Raw genomic sequence first — 23,054 nt, 5'->3', positions numbered from 1 at the left:
CAGCACAGTCGGTGGAGGAATCTCCCCGAAGCACGCTCGAACCACGCTGGCCACATCCCTACAGCAGCGCAACGACAACACATGGCCGTTGTAGTACACAGTGCCGTCACCGAGGAGACAGAGTGGGAACATCTGTGAGTTTGACCGTGGCGTCAGCAACACAGTCCACCTTATATGATAACCGCACTCCTTAGTCGTGAATAGATGCCGTAATCTGGATGGTGCGCGGGTGGAAGCGGTGTTACAGTAGGTTGAAAAAAATCTTTTTCCGTGACTTCATGGTACTTTGGAACAACATTTATCGATTCCCTTTCCATTTCTAAATATGAAATGGTGATAAATATGGTACAACCTTAAATATGCGCGCCACTCAGAGAGAGAGAGAGGGTCTTGATGGATGGTGGTGTGATATAGACAGAAGCAGGATGGCTTCTTTTAAAGTGACTTCATTGGTACTGTGTTTAGGGTTAGGGTTAGGGTTAGGGTTAGGGTTAGGTTTTGTGTGCGAGTCTTACTTGGACATAGTTTGAGTTGAAAAGTCATCCGAATGCCGCACCTGGCTGGCTCCTAACAGAGAGAGATGGAGACCGGCAGAGAGAGAGGGTTAAGCGTGGGTAGATCTCCCCTGACTGTTACTGTTGAGCGGGATGGATTGTGAACTCACCGTGGCCCCTGAGATCCATGGCAAACACCCTACAGGCCACTCGGCTTGAGATGGCTGTCTGGGAAAACAAAAAAAACCAAAAACAAACAAAAAAAAAGAAACATCAACAAATCAAGCAAGCGACCAAACAGTCAATCTACAAATCTGTCTGTCTCTCCGTGCGTCCGCCCACTCACAGCGCAGACAGCCCAGGACAGAGCAGAGTGTCCTCCTCCGTGCAGCAGGACCAGCAGCGGCCCCTCCGTTCCCGCCCTGTAGACCCTGAATGTGTCCTTGCAGTCTGCAGCGCCGACGCACACGTCCTCCATCTGCTCAAAGTACTCCTTCCAAGACACTGGAGAGTAATCAAGCTTAGCAGCTACACCGCTGGAGGACAGACAGACAGACAGACAGATGGTTAGACTGATAGACAGCGGCTTAAATTGAAAGAACACAGTAATGTCAGACCAATTCCGGCCGGAGGGCAGGCGCACAAAGGCCCCCGCGAAGGACACGGAAGGGGTTCTCAAGAATCGGGCGGGGCTCTCCGGAGAGTTTGCTCGATCGTGTAATGAGGTCAGAGACCGGAGGGGACGGGGCAATCATTTTACAGCAGGAGTTAAACCCTCAATGAAGATGTCCTATGATATGGTAAGATTAGTTCTTGCTCATCCAAACACAACACCACTCGACAAACTCCAGGCAGGGACCTGGGAGCAGCGTGGCTCCATCTGCAAACTTCACCACCAAAAGGCCGTTTGGGTGACGTGAAGCAGGTTCTGTGTATCGAGGGTGAAATGCAGAGGTGATGGAAAGCAGACCCGATTCAGGAGACATGCACTGGAGGTTGGAGGTCCTGTTGTTCACCAGAACCTCCTGTGCTATAAGGGCGAGGAAGTCCATTATCCGCGGAAATTGCTTGCGATCCAGCCAGGATGACAACCTCCACCTCCTGGCTGTCGTGCTTGAAGGGTTTTGAAGGTTGACAAGGAATCCCAAACAGGTGTGCTAAGAGCCACTAGATAAGACCCCTCTCTCAGCCCGATATCCAAACCGATGAGTTTCCATCTGTTCAGCTCTGCCATTGGTGATGTTGATTTGTTCAGGACCCTGGGGCTGCTCTTTTTGGGAATGTTTGCGAAGTAAACCTGTGGGACTGCAGCATTACCTCGAGAGGTGTGGTACAGCTGACCTACAGAAGCTGGTCTGCAAAGTGTTCTGCCGTGTGGCCGCAGACCTCTCACCATGGTGTTAAGGTCGATGATGATGGGTTCACCAGGGGTCAGGCTCAACCTCTTGCATCGAATGACTTTAAATCATCGGGAGGGGTTCGTCCCCGCTCCCAACCACACAAGCAGGTTTGGGATCTCTCACAGGGTTGACTGCTGCCATGGTCTTAATTTGGAGAAGCAGATTGAATGAAAAAAGGGTTTGCGTGGCTCAATACATTTCAGACGTTTGAGTGTCATTATCTTTTGTATGCAAAATAGGTTCCTACCTCACAGTTTACTCAGGAGTAAGAAACGATTGAATTGGTCCAAATGATCCAATGGCGAGTAAGGAACTATCCCATTGGTCCAAAGCAGGGTGAGTTGTTCGGACTATCAACAAAGCTAGCCACGAACTTAAAGCTAGTTTAGTGTTTAAATAAGTTTGTCAACTCTAAAAAATGTATTGGTGAATGATAGTCTGCATTGTGGTACAGGTTAAACACCCGTTCAAAGTCTGTGGTTGAAAGTAATGGAAGCCAACGGGGAGCAGAGATCTTCCTTCTCTGCAAAGCTTCTGGTAAAGGTGAGCAGCAGTAAATGGGCTGAAATGGAACTCAAATGTAAGGAACATCGACGGTCCAATGTTTTGCAGAACCTCCATCTACCTTTCCGGCCCACCAGGCTGGAAACATACATAACGCTCTGTAGATCATGCACAATTTGATGGTACTTACTTCTCTGTATCGCATTCCTCCCACATGTTCAAGTCCCGGCTTAGCAGCAGTTTCTCTACCAGGCAAAGTGTCCAGAGAAATGTAGTGTGCGTGTGTGTGTGTCTGTGTGTGTGTGTGTGTGTGTGTGTGTGTTTGTGCGTGTGTTTGTGCGTGTTTGTGTGTGTGTGTGTGTGTGTTTGGATGTAAATCAGTGTGATAAAGTTGGGACTGTCTCGTGGCGTCTCTTGTCTCCTCACCTAATGGGTGCATTGAGAAGTCACTCTGAAAGACACACACATGGAGGACAATGACCAGTCAGCTGGTGCTGTCAGTCAGTGTCCTATAGGCGGAGACATGTTGAGTGGGTGCATCGTAACTGGGATGGATGGATGGATGGTTGGATAGAGAGACAGAGAGATAAGCAGATAGGATGGTGGATAGATATGATAGATGAGCAGATACATACCTAGACAGGCAGATTGTGTTGATAGATGTAGTACATCACCATCACCAGTGCACCAGTTTAAATGTATCTCTAATTTCATCCCTCTATCTCCCTCTCCCTCCCTCTCTCTCTCAATCTCTCCCTCTCCCCCACTCTCTCTCCCCCTCCCTCTCTCCCTTTCTCTCCTTCTCTCTCTCTCCCTCTCTCCCTCTAACTCCCTCCCTCCCTCCCTCTCTCTCTCGCCCTCAGGTGTGGCTGACAGGTAGCTGTGTTGTCATGCAGACAGCTCGGATGGTGTCATGGTTTCTGTCACAGAACAACACACGTCTTTCAACTGAACAAGGTTTCGACACAGCGACTACATGAGAGAATCACATTACGGTGATGAGAAATAAACAAACAACAAAAAAAAAAACGAGCATGAACCTGAAACATGATTTTAGGGATCTTTTATATTTTTTACAATATGAACACAAAGTGTGACAAAGCTCTCTCTCATTGTGTTTGTGTTTATTTTCCGGATTTAATCATACGGGACGATTGGACAGAGGTAAAATGGTGAACACAGGTGCGGTCTCAAAGGTGCCGTAATGAAATAACTCCCATGATGCCTCGGGTGGGGAACATTTGGAGCCGTTCTGATCGCCGGCGGCGACCAAAACACTTCTCCTCCAGGGTCAGAGGTTCAATGAAACAACACATCCGACATATACAGTAGCTGTGCTAAAATAACAGAAACAGGCTCATCCCTGACAGGATTAGAAGCTACAAGACATTTTGAGACGTTTTTTTCTGCCATTGAAAATTATTTCGTGAATCAAGCGTTTCTCACTTTCAACATGAAACAGAAGCTAAAAGGGAAAATCGTTTGGCAAAGTAATGCTCATTGCTCATACATCTAATTATCGCTATATGTAATGAAAACCACTTCATATTATCAACATATCTATCAATAATACATCCTCATCTCTCTGTGTATGTGTGTCGTACATCAATGGTTCTCAAACTCTTTTTTAGTAGTGCGCCCCCTCTAAGATCTTATTTCAGCTGAGAACCCCCCTTCACTGGCATTGGGAGAAAAAAAAAGAAAATTCATATAAATGATGTACAGTATGTGCATCGTATGTTTTTTTTTTTACTTTATATATCATCAATATTTTTTTAATTTTTGTTTTCGTAGTCCACCCTGCAGTACCCCTAAGGGTGCGAGTAACCCCGTTTGAGAAACACTGTCGTAGGCTGTGTTGCAAGTCATTTCACTGCACTCTTTAGATTCATATGAAGCAGTTACTGCCTGTATCATCATGGATTCTTCATGGAGTTCTGAAAGTCTACTGAGGTTTTCTCCGCCTTCGCCTCATTGTCCAAGTGCACACTTGGATATCTGGGTCAGTCCAGTCAAACCGAGCCACCAACCGATGCGTCCTCCGCATCATGGGTGGCGTGAGAACACATCCTGCGGACTGCAAAGATATCCTGGAGTGCCGGGCTTGAGTTTGGAACAGAGGATGGAAAGTGAAAGATGACGTCAAGGTGTGTGTGGGTGTGGGTGTGGGTGTGTGTGTGTGGGTGTGGGTGTGTGTGTGTGACCAGAATGTGTGTTCTGATGAACTCCCGTCACGTTCCATCTTCTGTTCTGTGAGGTTCATTTATGACTAAGACAGTGATGAATGGCCCTTTCTGCTGCAATGTTGCATCCAGGCGGGGAAGCCAGAGTCCAGGTTGAATTTATGGGCGGGGAATCATTCAGCCACGGCGGGCGCCTTCCTGCAGCATCCCAGAATCCCTCCTCCCCCCTTTTTCCTCCTCCTCCTCCCTTTCTTCCCTCTGTGCTTCCCGTTGGTGGAGGAGACGCTGCTGCGCTGGGGTTCCTCCTTTTCCCCCTGCTTGTGTTGCCTGGACTGGATGTGCGACTGGATGGCGGTGCCCAGTGACTCCAGGTCCAGCGACGCCCCGTACACCTCCCACGTCATCCCTCGCGCATCCCACTGCACCGACTGCGGCTTCTCCGTCTTCTCCCTCTCTGCCTCTTTGTCCGCTTCCGTCGCCTCCGCGCCCTTTCTTCTTCCCGCTGGCCCCTCCTTCCTGGTTCCGTCGCTCCCTGCACCCGTCTCCTCTCTCTCTGTCTGGCCTTCACCTCTCTCCTTCTCCTCCTTCCACCCTCCTCTCTCCTCGTCCTCCCAGATGCTGCCGGAGCTCATCTCCCGGGTGTTCTTCTCTGCGGCGCTCAGACCGACGCCCTGCTCAAAACGAAACGCGCGCAGACAGGCTGGGAGGGATCTGGCCTTGTCAGCCGCCGCGGAGGGCAACGCCGCTTGGCCGCGCATCTCGATGTCGATCTTGCAGACGTGCTGGAAGGGCGGCGGGCTGATGGGAACGTAGCTCGGCGAGCAGAGCAGAGAGGAGGTGAGCTCCCTCAGGAGGCTGGGGCTTGTGGAAGCTGAGCGCTCCACCAGCTCCACCTCCACCTGGACGCCCACCTCTCTGTGCTGTGCTCCCCGCTGACAGAGCCTCTCGCTGGGGTCCTTAATGGTCGCTGCCTCCCTGGAGCTCCTGGAGCCGCCCTGACAAATGGATACTGGAGGGAGGGGGTGGAGAGGACCAACTTTCCTGCTCCCTGCCAGCGACGTCTTCATGGTGGCATTTGTGTCTCCCAAGCAACAGGGATCGCTCAGTTGGGTGCCTGGATGCCCTCTGGACCCTGTTGACATCCCGTTACCTTGGTAACAGACATCTGCTTGCGCGGGGACCTGGGATACCCTGGGTGCGCAGAGGGTGGCCATTTTGGATTGTGTCAGTTTTAAAATATCGTCCTTCACCACAGATCCGGATTTCTCTATTGGCTTGGTGACTGAGTCAAAGGCCAGTCCCCCAATAAGGTTATGAATATTATGGGTTGCGCTGTCAGAGGGCGTTTCCACAGCAATAGATCCCCCACTCATCACAGTCATGCTGAGTCTGGTTTTGGGACTGGATGTGGCCAGAGGAACCGAGGAATCTGTGAGAACCGGAGTGGAACCTAAGGACCAGAATCAAGGGTTTAACATCAGACTAACTAGCTAACTTCAAGTGATACTCCAGGGGGAGCCTTTTGTCTTTCTTACCCAGATTAATTACATCCAATTTCATCTCTGTGTGTCCAGTACAGAGACGACAATGGCTGCATGCTGGCTGTGTGAGCCCAATGCAAGGCGGCAGAGGGAATCAACGAGCCTCGTTCCAATGACATTAGCGAAATCCAGCTTTTCAAAAGCTGAGTTTTACAAGCAATACATCTTGCGTCTCTAATAACGAGTGAAAATAAAAACCAGACCTCAGTTGCTTGGAATGCTGTTTAGATTGAATGCTGGCCGTCCAACCCCTGGGCGCAGGGAGTATCAGCTTGGAAACTCTGCTTCAAGTGAGCGGATGGTCGCGAAACTCGGCTGACTGAACTGGCATCAGCCCCCAGCACCTGCCGCGCCTAACCGCAGCATCCTACAGCACCAACAAATGGAGTTTCACAGGCGGCTTCACAGGTGATGCCGGTCAAGAATAGTTCTGAACTGAGGTGTTTTCCAAACGACTAGATCTCGTTTTTTTTCTCTTGTTTTTTTTTTCAAGATGTGTTGCTGGAACAACCCAGCGTTTGAGATGCTGGGAGGTGTCATTGCACGGGAGCTCGGCCGGTTGATTCCCTCTGCTGCCTTGCATTGAGACAAGAATTACCATGGAGCCCATCACTATCTCCCTCATGGACACACAGGGATGGAATTGGTATAGACCTTCTCTTCTTAAGCTGCGTAAACTGGGTGAAGATAAAGAAAAGAAAAACAAATTTCCCAATAAGCTGGCGTATCATTTTGATAACTTAATAAAAGTCTGGTCAGTCGGTGATATTTGTGAAAAACATGAATTCAAGCTGTTATTTCTAGCAGTTCTATTATTTGGATGGAAATATTCAATGACTATTTACCCTGGCGCACACACATCATAACTACAGCATTTGCTACTGGGAGAATCTATCTCGTGCCAGGTAAAGTTTGGGTTAACGTTGTGTTTATGGATCACCAACAAAACTGAACTCAGTTCATAGCAACCAAAGACATAGCAACCAAATTGAATTACCTCGAACAGAAGAAGGACTCCTCTGGATCAGCCGGCTGTGTCCACTGGGCCCGGTACCAACACTGCTAACAGGTCTACAATCCAAAGCTGTTGTTGAGGAACCATGCTGGGAAGAAGGGTTCTGGTAGAAGGACAAGTCCACCAGTACAGGCCTCGAAATGGACTCTGTGGACTTCGGGGAATCGCTACCCACCCTCGGATATGGAATGGGATCTCCACCTGAAGTGGGTCGTGCTAGGGCGGATGGAGAACTAGAGTCTATAGAACCTGAGATGGTGAGATCTGGGCTGAGTTTTGGTTCACATTTGGGCCCGACCAAACCAGGGTGAGGCAAGGAAGATGTTGAGAGACTTCCAGTGACAGTTGTCTTCCAACCAGAGCCCATCAAAGAGGTGTTAGAATTGGAAGTGCACTCGACTGTACCCGTTTCAGTGCTGGAACCAGGCTTCATGTCAGAAGTAACAGGGCCATGTTGAGAAGCCGGACCGGTATCTGGAGTGAATCCAGTTTTTCTTTCGCTCAAGCTAATCTTGGCTTTAGAAACCCCGGGGGGTCCAGAATTGGAACTGTTTTTTAGATCGGAACAAGAATCTAGAAAGTATTTATCTTTGGACAGCATCTCATGACTACCGCCTCTGTCAACAGTACTCCCAGTCCTGTGGCTCTCCGGCTTTTGATCCAATAGACGTTCTTCAGAACCCAGTTCTTTGGAGCGTTGACTGAAGTGCTCAGATGACTTGCTCTCAATATCTGGTTTCTTGGATGTGTGTGATGTGCTATCAGCACCCTCAACGGAAGGTTTGCGGAAAATTGTGGTTGAGTTGCTGGGTTTTGGCCTGGAGGTGCCCGGAAAACCCAGTATTCCAGGACTAACCGGAGTGTTCAGAGATCTCGGCAGCCTCTTTTCTGGCGCGAGGGTTGACACATTCCCCTCTGCGGCGTTTTTTTTTCTGTTCGCTTGCATCCTAGATGTGACGGTAGATGTGTACCCGCACGGGGACTGAGCGTGGCGCTGTGGGCTCGCTGCGGTGCTGCTATGTGTGAGTGTGTGTGCTCTGGGGCTCAGTGAAGTAGTGCATTTGGCGTTGGGTGATTTCAGTCTCTGCTCACCCCGATGGGCGTTGGGCAAGCGGGACGGTTTGAACCCGTGGTTGGGGTCCTGGGCTTTGTTGCCATCATCCCTCCTGTTCCCGGATGGAGCGCAGCCACCGCTGAGCCTCCTGCCGTTGGAGCTGGTGCGTGGGTTGCTCGACGATGTCAGGTGGAGGTTAAGGTTGAAGTTAGGCTCCGCCCTTCGGTTGGCGATGAGCGGAATGTTCCCGAGGGAGTGCCCAAATGTCGCTTTCCCAGGATTCCCCCGTTCGGAATGGTCCTGGGCATCGTCCTTCTTCGTGTGTTCGGGGCTGTTTAGGGGCGTCTCCATGGTGATAATATTGATCCGGTAGAAATCCATACGTTCGATGGTCAGCTGCACATCACCTGATTGGAAAGTGATAAAAAATAATACATCTTCTCATTTTTAATGTTTGTGCTTTTGAAGCACTGAGAAAATCACGAGTTTGATTCATAAAAAGTACAAACTGTGAAGCATTTTCCACGTTGGTGAGGTCCGATACCCCGACTTTCAACCCTGCTTTTGAGTTTTAATGCCAAGTCTAGGTTCACCAGTTCCCAAAAACACAACCATAAGAAAGAGGAGCTGCGAGGAGAGTCCTGTTTGCTCCACACAGACTGACTGTACAGTACTCTGCAGTGAAGAATAACATACAGTATATCCATGAATAACAGTCTACATGGCTGATAACACGACAAGTCCTGCTTATGTCTTTAAGAATGAATCCATTAACTGAGATCCATCCTCTTAGACATCTTACATACAGATGAGATATTACATACCCCTTGGCAGCAGCCGATCCTCGGTAGAAAGCGGTCCTTCGGTCCTGCGGTGGTTGCTTCACGCCGGAACCCGAGGATCCTGTAGAGGACTGCGACTGGTTCCCAGAGAGAGAGAGAGAGAGAGAGAGAGAGAGAGAGAGAGAGAGAGAGAGAGAGAGAGAGGGAGAGAGAGGGGGAGAGTTTTTTTTCCCCCTGAACTTTAAACTTATTCTGATAATGAAGCGTAAAGACATTCACTGCTAAAAATACTTCCTATCTGAATTGAATAGTCTTATTGAAAAGGGAACCCAGGCTGTGAGGGAATGCGTATCATTGATTCAAAACAGAGAGATGCATTTCAAGATATTTCAATGTCTTCCAAATCCATTAGATTGTTTGTGATGTGTGGACTACGCTTGTTTTGTGTGGGCCTATGATATATACAAAAAAAATAAAATAAAAAATAATTATATATATATATATATATATATATATATATATATATATATATATATATATATATATAATTTTCTTTCCCAGCACTCTCCTGCCGCGGGGCTCCGGTAGGCTGACAGGTGACCTATCCCCCTCTTCAGCACCCTGGAAGCATATTCATAACGCGAAGACACTCCCCATTAGACGTCCTTGCGTTTTCTTATGAAGTGGCAGCTAAATAACGTATCAAATATGGGATTAATGCTTTATTATAATTTTTTTTCTTTCCGAAATAATCTTGCGGATTACCACTTTAAACTGCTATATTGAGTTGTCACTGACAGCGGGGGAGGAAGCGGGTGAGGTGTGTCACGGGGGTTAGAGTCGACTGTTGTTGATCCCAAACGAAGCTGACTGCGCTTCTTTGTTGGTAAATATTTCATTCACTTCCTTTTCCCCTTTCCTCCGAAACGACCCCAGCACTTATAGGAAGACGGCGAGAAGGACGACTGGAACCGTGCACGTGCAGATTGCTTAGTTCGGAACAAACTACAAATACATATTATCTCTCATCTGTTCCACTGCAGATTATTAAAGTGACTGATATTCTGAATTATCACCCCCCCCCCTCTCTCTCTCCCTCCCTCCCCCTCTCCCTCAAGCCAGGTTTTCCCTCGCTCACGATGCATTCCGTGTGTCTGAATAATTGAGGCTCCTTGAAGTCACGCTGCTGTTAACAACGCTCTCTTTGTGATATGTTTTATTCAGCTCCTCATATGAAGTATTCTGACCCTGTGGACGGACAAGGTGCTTTGAAGTGCTAAACCCGAACACGGGTCCTTTTGTGGCCGTGGGCCTTTTTGTGGTCATTCCGAGTGAGACTGTTCATTGTACTTATAGTAAAGTATGCATATGTATCATAATCCCCATCTGATAAGACTGCTTGAAATCCAAAAATGTTTTATGTGGCTGTTATAATGCTGCTGTTGGAGACATATAGCTGCTAAAAAGTAAAAATAACAAACAGTGTCGAGTACTGATTATTTTTACTGATTATTATTATTAGGTATAATGTTTAGCGGATAATGGTACCTGGGTGAAAATGGGTGAAAATCATTCAAATCTACCCCAACCTCCAATATGTGGTTGTACGGACAGGAATTAGAATAATGTCACAGAATCATTTTGCGGCGGCGGTCTAATTTGCTCGGATTAATTTATACTGTAGATCATAGAAAATCAAAAAAGATTATATATATATATATATAAATTCACAATTTTTTTCTTTTTTTTTCTCACAAAAAACCTTCTGCTTCTGTGGCCCTGACCTCAGAACCACGACGGCAACTATGTTTTATTTTATTACAAAGCAAGTCACAGACTGATAAGCGTTCCAAAGTCCAGAGCCAATCGGAATCTTGCTTGAGGGGCGTTGCCGGGAGCAACCTATCCAGGCTGGATGATGCCCTCGCTCTTCTTCTCCTGGCCCAGAAGAGCTGTGAGAGCGTTTGTTCTAAATTGGACTTGACATTTTAATTCAATGCTGCGCTTTGTTCAATTTTGCAGAAGGTGCGATTTTGTGTCGCGTAATAAGCTTTGACTACGTTTCCATGAGCACCGTCCTTTACCGTTCACGCTGAGGTGGCTGTCACGTGACAGAGCCTCCACTGGGGGGGCGGCACTTGTAGGTCCCCGAGGTGGGCCTTGCTCACGGCTGACGTCCGGCGTCCCGTTGCCCTCGGTGTTGTACCTACGACGCGGAACGGGGACAGAAGCAGAAAACAACAAAAGCCTTCTCTGTCAGATATTCAAAGGCTGATTCCACTCAGGGTCTCGCATCAACTGGTGAAGGAGTTTCTCAGCGACGGAACATGTGGAGCTCTCAGCCAGATCTTCATGTAGTGACCCCAGCGATATAGCTAGGAGACAGCCCAGAAGCTAGGAGACAATCTAGGAGACAGTCTAGTAGACCGTGTAGGAGCTAGAAGACAGAGTAGGAGCTAGAAGGCAGTCTAGGAACTAGGAGACAGGCGAGTTGACCCTGTAGGAGCTAGGAGGCAGTCTAGGAACTAGGAGACAGGCGAGTTGACCATGTAGGAGCTAGGAGGCAGTCTCGGAGACAGTGTAGTAGACCTTGTTGGAGCTAGGAGACAGTCTAGGAACTAGGAGACAGTCTAGTTGACTATGTAGGAGCTAGGAGACAGTCTCGGAGACGGTGTAGTAGACCTTCTTGGAGCTAGGAGACAGTCTAGGAACTAGCAGACAGGGTAGTTGACCATGTAGGAGCTAGGAGGCAGTCTTGGAGACAGTCTAGTTGACCATGTAGGAGCTAGGAGACAGGCTATTTGATCAAGTATGAACTAGGAGACAGTCTAGGAACTAGGAGACAGGCTATTTGACCATGTAGGAACTAGGAGACAGTCTCAGAGACAGTCTCTAGTTGACCATGTAGGAGCTAGGAGACAGTCTAGGAACTAGGAGACAGGCTAGTTCACCATGTAGCTCCTATCTAGCAGCAAGGATAAAGCCTAAGAGACGGTCTAGGAGACCGTCTAGGGGACTGTCTACAAGCTAGGAAACAGTTTAGGAGACAGTCAAGGGGCCGTCTAGCAGCTAGGAGAAAGCCGAGGAGACAGACTCGGAGACGGTCTAGTGGACCGGGTTGGAGCAAGGAGACAGCCTAGGATGTAGGAGACAGCCTAGGAGCCGGGAGACAGTCTAGGTCCTGGGAAGTAGAACTGAATCTCTCTGTTTATCTCTCTCTATACTGTATTTATGTTTCTTAGCTGGGTGTTGCCGCCAGTGCTTCAGACTACAGCTCTGCTAATGACCACTAGAAAGCCTCGGCGGAGATGGAAGTCAATGGAAAAAGAAGAAACCGGCTCCGTTTCATAACCCGAGAGCGACTTTCTTCACACTTAACGGTCCATCTATTAATAATAATTTTTACTTAAAATTGTTTTGCGATCTTATGTTCAACATTACAGAAGATAGTCCGAGACAACCGGGCCCCAATACGTCACGAGACGCAAATACATTCATAATGCTGTTTGCTTTCGTCGAAATACGTCACCTGTCTCAAGTGCGACTTAAGTACGTAACTCTTTTCAGCTGAGGTTCGTCTTCGCTTTAATATGGATCTTAATTTCCTCAAACCTTTACTTTTCTTGCCATGGAAGTTAGAGTCGGTCTCCCTGGCGGTTCTGTTTCTATGGTTACGCACCGGCATCAAATATCATCACATTCCCGCCCTCCAGCGCTGGAAACACGGGGCTTTCCAGCACCGCAACCGGGCACAAAAAAAGACCTTTCACTGTGCACAAAATGGCCTAGTATTCAGCACGACTAGTTAGTCCAAGTTATGTCCAAAACAACAGCGTGCATTAAATAGTATGTGAATAGTACAAGGGTGACACAGTACATTCACTGGATTATTATTGTATGTCAACAGTGGATGGAGTTTTCTTGAAGGTAATGTAGCTTCAGTACAGTCGAGCGACTGCATTGTTGAGGGAAAAAGTACAGAATGAGGTACATATACTGCATAGTAGGGGTGTGCAAGACTCCTACTTGTAATGGTCGAATAATCAACCGGTGGGTTGAGCGAATAATTGATTATTTGAATGTGTCGACAGTATCAGATATTAATGTATACGTGCCAAATGCAGTAGATTTTCCTATGAACCGAACTAAACTATGTCCCAAAACCACCAAGGCCGGATCCCCAGACCGGCTTCAGGTCCACCCGGTCGCTCCACAGAGTTGGACCGCACGGTGCGGTCACAGTGTCGCCCGCGTTGCGGTACCGGGCGGGGGTTAACGGCAGCTCCGTGCTGGAGCCCTGTGGAGCGACACGCCAGGCGGTTCATCGCTCCACTTTGTCGTCTGGTGAACTCTCCGGACAGAACTCCTGAAATGTGGTCTCTCTCCGCCATGAGCACCAGTTGTTCGCTCAGCTGACTGGATTGACCCAGAACTCCCGGGACACATCCAAGTTAGGTCCCCATTTTTTTTTTCATGGTTTATAGTTTCAGACATACCAAACACTTATTTAGCACACTACAAATATATTTTTTTAGATATATATTTAACATTATTATTTTTTATTTAATTTAATAAGTATGTTTAGATTACCAAAATAAATGCCCTCGTGTCTGTTTCAAGGTTCAGGCTCCAAAATGAAAGATTTTTTTTGTTTTATTCTATTTTATAATTTTCTATTTTCCATTTTTCAAGACTGTTAAGGTTGTTTTTTTTTATTGTATCTTTATTTATGCTACTTGTCTGTAGAGAAACGTGTCAATCCTCATCGCGGCAAATTCCTCTTATGTGAATATGTAGCCATTTTGGACGTAGCCCCGGTGCTTCATTGACGATCCCTCTGACCCTTGTATCTCCCACAAAGACAATCATGGACCGAGCGGCTGAGTAGAAATCATTTCAAAACTGACCCTTGAGTGGGCTTCACACCGAAAACGTAAACACACCAGACGGTCGGATCCTCCACCTCGTGGCCGTTGGATGAACTGCGTCTGGGTTTCGCGTCACAAAATATGTCGGAGAAATGGGAGGGCTACAAGTAGTTTGCTCAACTGAGAGTTTACAGCTCGCCTGGGGTGCTGTTGGCACCGCGCTCCGGCGGGTTAGGAGCCTTTCTGTGTGGAGTTTGCATGTTCTCCCCGTGCTCACATGGGGTTTCCTCCACCTACCATCAGTAAGGACCCCCACCAAAAACATGCACACATCACCATCTTCTGACCAGCGATGGACACCTGGTACCAGGTCCCCTGGCGCGTCGACGAATGCTGCCCACTGCTCCTGGCTGCCCCCCCGGAGGAAGGACACGCCAGGATGGGAGAAATGCAGAGGCCGCATTTCACCGGCCACCACCCAAAATAAGCAAAAAGCGTGTGTGTGTGTGTGTGTGTGTGTGTATATATATATATATATGCATGTGTTGTAATGCGGTGTGTCATGTGACAAATAAAGATTCTTAATTCTTAATCGGAAGAAACTTTTTTAAATTCAGGTCATTACGATTCAAAAAAATCCTCGTTGTGTTCTGTCATATACTTCTCCCTGGAATGGATAGTTGGATTGATTGATTGATTGATTGATTGATTGATTGATTGATTGATTGATTGATTGGTTTGATTTCTATTCTGTCAGATTTTTTGGACTCTGCACATTTCCATCAAACTGGTTCTTTCCAGAATCACAGTATAAACAAAACCCTGACTGTGGCATGTGTGAGGTGTCGTGCGTGGAGTTTGGACGACTCACATGTGGTGCAAAGTAATGCAGTACAAGTACTTCATTAGAAGTCATATTTATAAATAACTATGACATTGCCTTTACCCTTTACCCATCGCCTTTACTTCATCTGCAGAAAGAATATCCACAGCAGCACTTTATGAAGTATCATAGCAAGGGTCTCAAACTACTGGCCCGGGGGTCACATCTGAGTCAATACTGAGACAGACATATTGTTAAATCTGCTGCGAATATCAATTTCAAAACCACAATGCTTAATTAATCTACACAGAATAATGTTATCAGACTATAAAACAGAATAATGAAAAAAATGGAATACAACACTTTTTCTTGATGAATAGGTATTTTTGCTCAGTGTAAATATATATAAAAATAGTATCTATTATATTTATCTATATATATGTATCTAATACTTCAATTATGATATAATTATAAATAAATAATTAATAACAATTATACAGAAATATATAATGACGTCTTTTTTCTCTGTGCTTGGCTCCTAATTGACTTTCGGTAAAATTTGTTAAATATCAATTCTTCGACTCGTAATCCCATCACGTCCTGATTGGTCGCTCTCGAAGGCGCGTCCTCGATCCTGATTGGTCAGCCGCGCCTCGGGTTTTAAAACCACAATGCTTAATTAATCTACACAGAATAATGTTATCAGACTATAAAACAGAATAATGAAAAAAATGGAATACAACACTTTTTCTTGATGAATAGGTATTTTTGCTCAGTGTAAATATATATAAAAATAGTATCTATTATATTTATCTATATATATGTATCTAATACTTCAATTATGATATAATTATAAATAAATAATTAATAACAATTATACAGAAATATATAATGACGTCTTTTTTCTCTGTGCTTGGCTCCTAATTGACTTTCGGTAAAATTTGTTAAATATCAATTCTTCGACTCGTAATCCCATCACGTCCTGATTGGTCGCTCTCGAAGGCGCGTCCTCGATCCTGATTGGTCAGCCGCGCCTCGGGTTTTAAACGCCGCGGAGCGCGAGCGTCGGTTCTGCCGGGGCGCGCGCGAGGGGAGCGGTCGGTGCGTTGCTTTGGAGACAGGAAAGTAAAACAAGAAAAAACAAAAAGGTTCGCTGTCTTTATTTTATTTCATATATTTACCTTATTCTTTTAACTTTGACCTCGTGAGGTTTATTTCATTGCTTGACTCATAAAAATAAACAAATATTTAAAAAAAGCTTTATTTGTAGAGTTTATACACATAAGTACACATTTCAACCCATGGAGTTTTTATTATTAGAATTATTATTGTATTTAAATGATATTATAAATACTTACTACATGTTTTGGCTATTTACTTCACTATAAGTCTATGTTATTGCTTGAAATTACAGGCAGATGTGTGCTCTTCATAATCTATTTTAACATTATAGAATATAATATTATGTCAAATATCCTGCAAAAATACTTAATTTTGAAGTCATTCTGCCCCAGTTTGCAAATTATTAGACTTTTGGATCACTCCATGTGACGTTTGCATGTTTGTATTTGTCCATAAACAGACACAGAAACAACTTCTGGTATTGCATTACCTCCGGATAGTTATTTGCATGCATACAAATCAATCAATAAATAAGAAACACATCAAATTATTATACACTGTGATTTTTTTTTTTTTTTTTTATCCTTATTTTCTCCTCACTCTGTGCCTAAACTGCTTCCTGCTTGTGTTGGAACTTTCAACACGTTTTATTGTTCTCGGACTTGATAATACAGTATGTTATCGTATGAGAATATTGTTCGCTGCAATAAATAAAAATTGTATGGATTCATTTGAAATAACAATTGACATATTTTGCACTGAAACTGAGAAACAGGGGTTTTCGTGACAAACTGGACCTGGAATTGATTCGCTGGTATTTAAATTTGATCCCACCGTCTCCATTTAGCTGCTGTGACGCAGAGAGAAAGAAACCAAACCACACTGCACTGATACTAGTGGGGCACGTTATAATTGGAACACACACACACACACACACACACACACACACACACACACACACACAGCTTTCTCAAACAGATGTAACCGGTGCCTGAGTTAATGCTGCAGAAATTGCGACGCTAGTTGTGTCAGACAACTCAACGGCGCCACACGTTTCCACGCCCTTATTTGGTCATCCTGTTTAGGATGCCAGTCCCTCCTGCTCCTCCCTGCTTTTGTTCCAATGCATCCACCTGTGAGGTTCTGCTCTTTGTTAAATATGTCCGTGTTTGCTGTTCACGTAACGGCCAGACGATGCAAAAATAATTATTTTAAAGTAAGTCTACTTTTGGAGTGCTCTGCCGGAACATCAGTATTACAAATGTGTATCTCCTCGGTGACGGTCAAATGTGTTTTATGAAATCAGGCTTTTTACCTTTAGACGAACGTAACCCGTCTCACCGACATCCTGTCAGCCATGTCTCCTGCCGCGGTGCTGAAGGCCGCACGCCTCCTCGCTCCTCGGAGCCTTCTGGTAACATCCACCGCACCCAGCCAGGTGAGAGGGCGGAGCCAGGACGGGGGCGAAGGTGGACGGATGGAGAAATACTGAAGATTATAGTATACCTCGGTGTTACTTTGTTTTTGTCATTATTTGCTTCAGAATGCCGTAGGAGCGCTGGGAGTGCGGCGGGCCAGCGGCGCCGCTCGGTTGGGTTCGGTTCTTTCCGGAAGGCCGGTGTCCTGGGACTCCTTCGGTATTTGGGACACCAGGATGGAGGAACCTGTTCTGCCGCCCTCTAGTGTCCCGTATGGGAAACCCATTCCACAGGTGCTTGTCTCTCCGTCCATCCGTCCGTCCCTCCCACCCTCCCTCCATCCCTCCGTCCATTTACCCCTCGCTCCCTCCCTCGCCCCCTCCAGCTCTCCCTCTCCAGGGTCGGCTCCGCCTCCGTCCTCGGTCGCCGGACGCAGAACGAGGACCGCCTCCAGCTGGGCTGTGTCCGTGACAACCTGCTGTACTTCGCGGTGTTCGACGGCCATGGCGGTCCTCACGCCGCCGACTACTGCTACACCTTCATGGAGAAGCACGTCAGGTCAGTGCGGTACCCCTTCCTGCCAAAATTGTGCACCGCATCGCGGGGACCGGAAGTACCGCTCCCTGCCAAGTGGTGCACCGCATCGCGGGGACCAGAGGTACCACTTCCTGCCAAATGGTGCACCGCATTGCGGGGACTTGAATTGCCGCTCCCTGCCAAATAGTGCATCGCATTGCGGGGACCGGAAATACCGCGATCTGCCAGACAGTGTGATTAAATATTTTTAAGAATCTATAACATTTTGTTTGTGTTCAGAGACGCTTTGAATGAAGACGAAGATTTGGAGAAAGTTTTAACGCAAGCTTTTCTGAATGTGGACAAAGCCTTGCACACGCACCTCAGCTACTTCAACAACCGTAAGACACGCACACACACACATGCACACGTACACACACACGCACACGCACACACACACACACACACACACACACACACACACACACACACACACACACACACACACACACACAGTATTTAAAGTATTTCTCCATCAACCACCTCCTCTCCCCAGCCTCCTTCCTCACAGCTGGTACCACAGCTACAGTTGCTCTGCTGCAGGACGGGGTGGAGTTAGTGGTGGGGAGCGTTGGGGACAGCAGGGCGCTGCTCTGCAGGGAGGGGCGGAGCTATAGCTTGACCCATGACCACACGCCCGACCGGGAGGATGAGAGACACAGGTACACACTCTCTCTCTCTCTTTCTCTCTCTCTCGCTCTCTCTCTCTTTCCACTCTTTCTGTTTTGAAAAAAAAAACTACATGTTGGGAAAGAGAATTTGAGGTCAAGTTGAGTGCAAGTGTGTAATCAACGCCATCACTGCAGCAACAATACCTTCACCGTGGCACCCCATCACTCCACCATCACAAAGGCAACAGCACGATTACCATAGCAACAACACCATCACAAAGGCAACAACATGATAACCATCTAAACACCATTACAAAGGCAACAGCATGATGACCATAGCAACAACACCGTAGCAACGACAATAGCATGTTTACCATAGCAACAACACCATCAAAATGGGGAAATACACCATTGCCATAGCAACAGCACCATTCATAACACAGCACTAAATCACACAAACACAAAGAAGAAATTCTGCGAGTAAAAATATCACTTAAATATCATTTACATTTAAATTAAATAAACTTCTGGCTGTCCTGGGTTCAGCAGAGCTCCAACCAGCTGTGACGGGTGGAGGAGGCATGGCAGCCATGAGGATGGGGTTGCAGGTGTTGTATGACTCGGAATGTGTAGCTACTGGGTCGAGTGTCCCTCAGATCAAAATAGAGTCTATTTATAACTCTGTGAACATCCCACAGAGGTGGGATGTACCGTTGCGCCGGCTACGAGCTTCCTGTTTTATCCAAACATTAAAGGGATACAGGGATCCTAGTTTTTGGGGGTTTTTGTTAAATTTTTTTTTTTTGTCAATATTACCCAGATTCAGGCGAGAAGGTAGATATCAGTTTCATCGCTGTGTGATCAGTACCGAGATAGCTAGAGGCTGTTAGCTCAATGCATGGCGGCAGAGGGGATCAACTAGCCTAGCTCCTGTGACATTAGGGAAATACACCTTCCAGCGTCTCAGAAGCTCAGTTATTGAAGCCATACGTCTCATTGCTTTTCTTCAAAGTGGCGTGTCGTTACATGACTTCCGTTGTTCTGTCCATGTGCTTGTGTTGCAACCAGGATAGAAAGGAGCGGGGGTTTCGTCACATGGAACAGCGTGGGCATGGCTAACGTTAACGGCAGGTTGGCCATGACCCGAAGCATCGGAGACTTTCACCTCAAACGCTGCGGCGTCATTGCCACACCCGAAACCCAGCGGCTCAGAGTCAGTGACACTGCAGTCGTGTGCATTTACGCTGCACAAACTGTGGAAACATAGTAAATACAAACCAATCATTTATATTTATAATTGTCATTTATATCCTAGATACCCACACCAATAACTTATCTTGTGCAATCACATTTAGAATATTCTGTATATTTTTATATATTTCAGAGTTTCTATTTTGTATTTTGAGGCTATACATATGTTATTTTTTATATTTTACTTTTTAAATTCTATTCCTATTTTTTATTCTTATTATTAAAAAATCATTTCCGACTGTTAAGAAAGTTTTTTTTCTATTATACCATTATTTTTCTATTTTCTATTATACCATTATTTCTATTATACCATTAAACTAACACTGTCTAACACTAGAATGAGTGATAGTGACATGACCGTGATTACACTAAAAGTCGCAGAACAAAAATGAACCGGCGGCTGGTGGAACTCAGGCACTGTACTGTACCCGTTGTTCTGCACTGTACTCTTTTTTTCTAACGTGGCGCTGATGGTGTCTCTAGGTGTGCAACGCCCACGACAACTTCCTGGCTCTGACAACCGACGGCATCAACTTCCTGTTGAGCGACCAGGAGATCTGTGATGTCACCAACCAGTGCCATGACCCCACGGAGGCGGCTCGCCTCATCTCCCAGCAGGTTGGATGGACCGGCAAAAGTGCTTTGCCATTGTTCCAACGGCCCGTTATTCCGAAACTCCGATGGTCCGAAAAATCTCCCATTGGACCGAATGCCCGTTTGTCCGACAGCCCGTTATCACGAAAAACAAACGGCCATTGCTCCGAAGACCCATTGCTCCGAAATCCACTAACTGGCTGACTCTAGCCCATCCCTTATCCTAACCTTACCCCAAGACCTAACCTTACTCTAACCCTAACCACCCCACACCGAAATCCAGCCCTTCTAAGCCCAACTAAAACCCTTTTTCCCTTAAAACCGAACCTAACCTACCCCAACCCCTACCCTAACCCTAACCCCGCTCTACTGAAGCATGTTCAGAGTAATGGGAGTGGGGCTTTTGGTCAAATGGGACACTTTTTCAAAACAATGGGCCCCAATGGGTCAATAAAAACAGGCAGAATCTCAGGCTGATGGAGAAGATGTTTTGAAAAAACAAAACTATCGAAACCTTTTTTTATTGTATTTTTTTACAGGCAGAAAGGGCAAAAATAGAAGAATTTAGGTGTTTTAAGTTTGCGGGTAAAAAAAAAAAAAAAGCTATCTTTTTCTTTTGCATCTGGCTCGGTGACGTCACCAGGGGGGGCGTGGTCGTCTCTCCGCCACGGGGCAGTTGCAGGCTGCTAGGTCAGTCACTACACAGATATTGAAGATGGAGTACTTTGGAATGAATTATTTATTTCACAAATAAAATAATTCCAGTTTTACCAAATAAAGTAAAAACTACCGCGGCGAAGAGCCCCGTGAATTCCAGGGGGGGGGGGGGGGGGGGATCTCGGCAAGATACAGATGCAGTTTAAATACAGTTCATCGTAAACCTTCAAACTAGTTTGAATGGTCTGTCTGTAACCGGGTGTGGTTAGGACCCAATTGCAGCACAAAGACAGGCAGGGATATTTGGTAATGTCGTTTATTTGTAGAGCAGACAGAAGACAGGCAGGTTCGATAACAAGGAGCGCAGACAGAAGACAGGCGGAGGGGCAGGCAGGCAGGATACGTGGTCGGAGCGAGGCAGAGTCGGTAGCGGGGAATCCGTCCGGAGAACGCTGGAGAGTCTGGTGCAAGCATCGAGGACAATCTGGCAATGGTTGACTGGTGAGAGAGGCATATATAGTGGTTAGATTGCAGATCTGGAACAGCTGTGTGCGCAGGTGAATAGAGTTGGGCTAATGGGACAGGTAAGGAGAGGGAGGGGAAGTAGAAGAAGGCGGAGATCACGACACAGTCTGCACGAGGACCAAGGTCCAGTTGGACAGGCCTTGTTTAAAATATTACTAAATATTACACATGCATTTACACAGGACGATCTGACCTGTGTGTGTGTGTGTGTGTGTGTGTGTGTGTGTGTGTGTGTGTGTGTGTGCAGGCTCTGCAGTACGGCTCTGAGGACAACGCCAGCATAGTGGTGGTGCCGCTGGGCGCGTGGGGGAAACACCAGAGCTCAGTGACGGGGTACAGCATGAGCAGGAACCTGAGCTCCACCGGACGCTGGGCCTAGACACACACACACACAAATAGACACACATACTGCAAACACTCCACAAACACACACTTTGACACCTACACACACACACACACACACAAATAGACAGACACTTACCCACAAACACTCCACATACACAATACTTTGACACACACACACACATTCACACAAGTAGATACACACAGACTAAGACACATAAACACTTCACATACACACTTTGACACATACACACACTATAACACAAATAGAAACACACACTAACACACATAAACACTCCACATACACACTTTGACACATACACACACGCACACATAAACACAAATAGACACATGCACATGTACATTAAATGTATTGTACGTGACATTAACACACATAACACACACGCATAAGCAGGGAAAAGAAGATGTGGAAATAACTGAACACACACACACACACACACACACACACACACACACACACACTCAAGGTTTGCATTACCCGTGCATCCTCATTAGGTTCCTCGATATCGATATATATTTCAAGGACGCGCCATGTGGTTCCACAGGATGTTCCCTGAGATTGACACCCCGAAAGGCCGTTACCATGGCAACCAAAGGGATGTTTGGGTAAAAAATTGTTTTTAATGCCATTTAATACTATGGCAATATATAACTTTGATTCCAAACATAAGGTGTGTCTTATTAACTTGTGAAGTACAATTACAATACATTGGCGCTTAATTTTTCAACAATATATTTTTACAAATCAAGTCAAATGTATTAAATTTATTATTATTATTATTTATTGTCATTATGATTATTATGAATAATAATACATATTTTCAGTGTTATTCTGAAAATTCTGATTCACACAGTAACCAAACAATCTGAATTTAGCACTAGGTTTATAACCTGGCAAACTTGGTAAAACAATTCAACAAATATCCAAGAAGCTGCTACGCCCATCTTCAACACAGAGATGTCGCCGCTCGTTCTGGAACAAGTAGGAAGGAAGTAAGTCCAGATACTTTAACACAGGGACTGAGTACTTTAGTACTTGCCGCCACTTTTTTTGTCACTGTAAGTGAAATGTTAAAGCACACTGTACTTCTTTCACGGAGAATACAGAGACAGGAAATTGGGAGCTGTTATTTGGGCTGAGGTCTGTATCAGTCATGTTCAGAAGGTATTGGAAGTAGCTGTTGGTAGATCACAGACTATCTCTCAGCTTTTATTTCACTCCGTCATGACCTTTGGCATTTGAACGGAGAGCACGGTTCCTGCTGTTCGACAA

At 46.1% G+C, this 23,054-nt stretch overlaps 2 protein-coding genes across 3 annotated transcripts in view; one reads left to right on the top strand and one right to left on the bottom strand.

Annotated features, from left to right (window-relative positions):
- The window catches only part of LOC307247402 (protein phosphatase methylesterase 1-like), a gene marked incomplete at both ends in the record, with an annotated part of 6,690 nt that extends 5,144 nt beyond the window's left edge, over positions 1-1,546 (bottom strand). Inside the window, 5 exons of the mRNA XM_080023555.1 lie at positions 1-58; positions 516-567; positions 665-722; positions 841-1,030; positions 1,329-1,546. The exon at positions 1-58 is cut by the window's left edge and continues 97 nt beyond it. Coding sequence (XP_079879681.1) covers positions 1-58; positions 516-567; positions 665-722; positions 841-1,030; positions 1,329-1,546 — 576 coding nt within the window. The remainder of the gene's footprint in view (positions 59-515; positions 568-664; positions 723-840; positions 1,031-1,328) is intronic.
- A 14,216-nt stretch (positions 1,547-15,762) lies between these two features.
- Positions 15,763-23,054, top strand: LOC307247030 (protein phosphatase Mn(2+)-dependent 1K-like). Of its 2 annotated transcripts, XM_080023084.1 has the most exons (9): positions 15,763-15,812; positions 17,108-17,224; positions 17,330-17,497; positions 17,590-17,762; positions 18,021-18,121; positions 18,277-18,442; positions 19,460-19,604; positions 20,126-20,260; positions 21,666-23,054. In XM_080023084.1, exons 2-9 carry the CDS (start codon positions 17,144-17,146, stop codon positions 21,795-21,797), a joined length of 1,101 nt encoding a protein of 366 aa, XP_079879210.1. In that variant the 5' UTR covers positions 15,763-15,812; positions 17,108-17,143; the 3' UTR covers positions 21,798-23,054. The 2 variants fall into 2 exon arrangements, with proteins under 2 accessions (XP_079879210.1, XP_079879211.1); XM_080023085.1 differs by lacking the exon at positions 21,666-23,054 and having other exon boundaries at positions 19,460-19,657; positions 20,126-20,229.

Source organism: Zeus faber (genome assembly GCF_960531495.2).
Source record: "Zeus faber genome assembly, chromosome: 22".
NCBI classification, from domain to species: Eukaryota; Metazoa; Chordata; class Actinopteri; order Zeiformes; family Zeidae; genus Zeus; species Zeus faber.
This window is presented reverse-complemented; position numbering and strand designations above follow the sequence as displayed.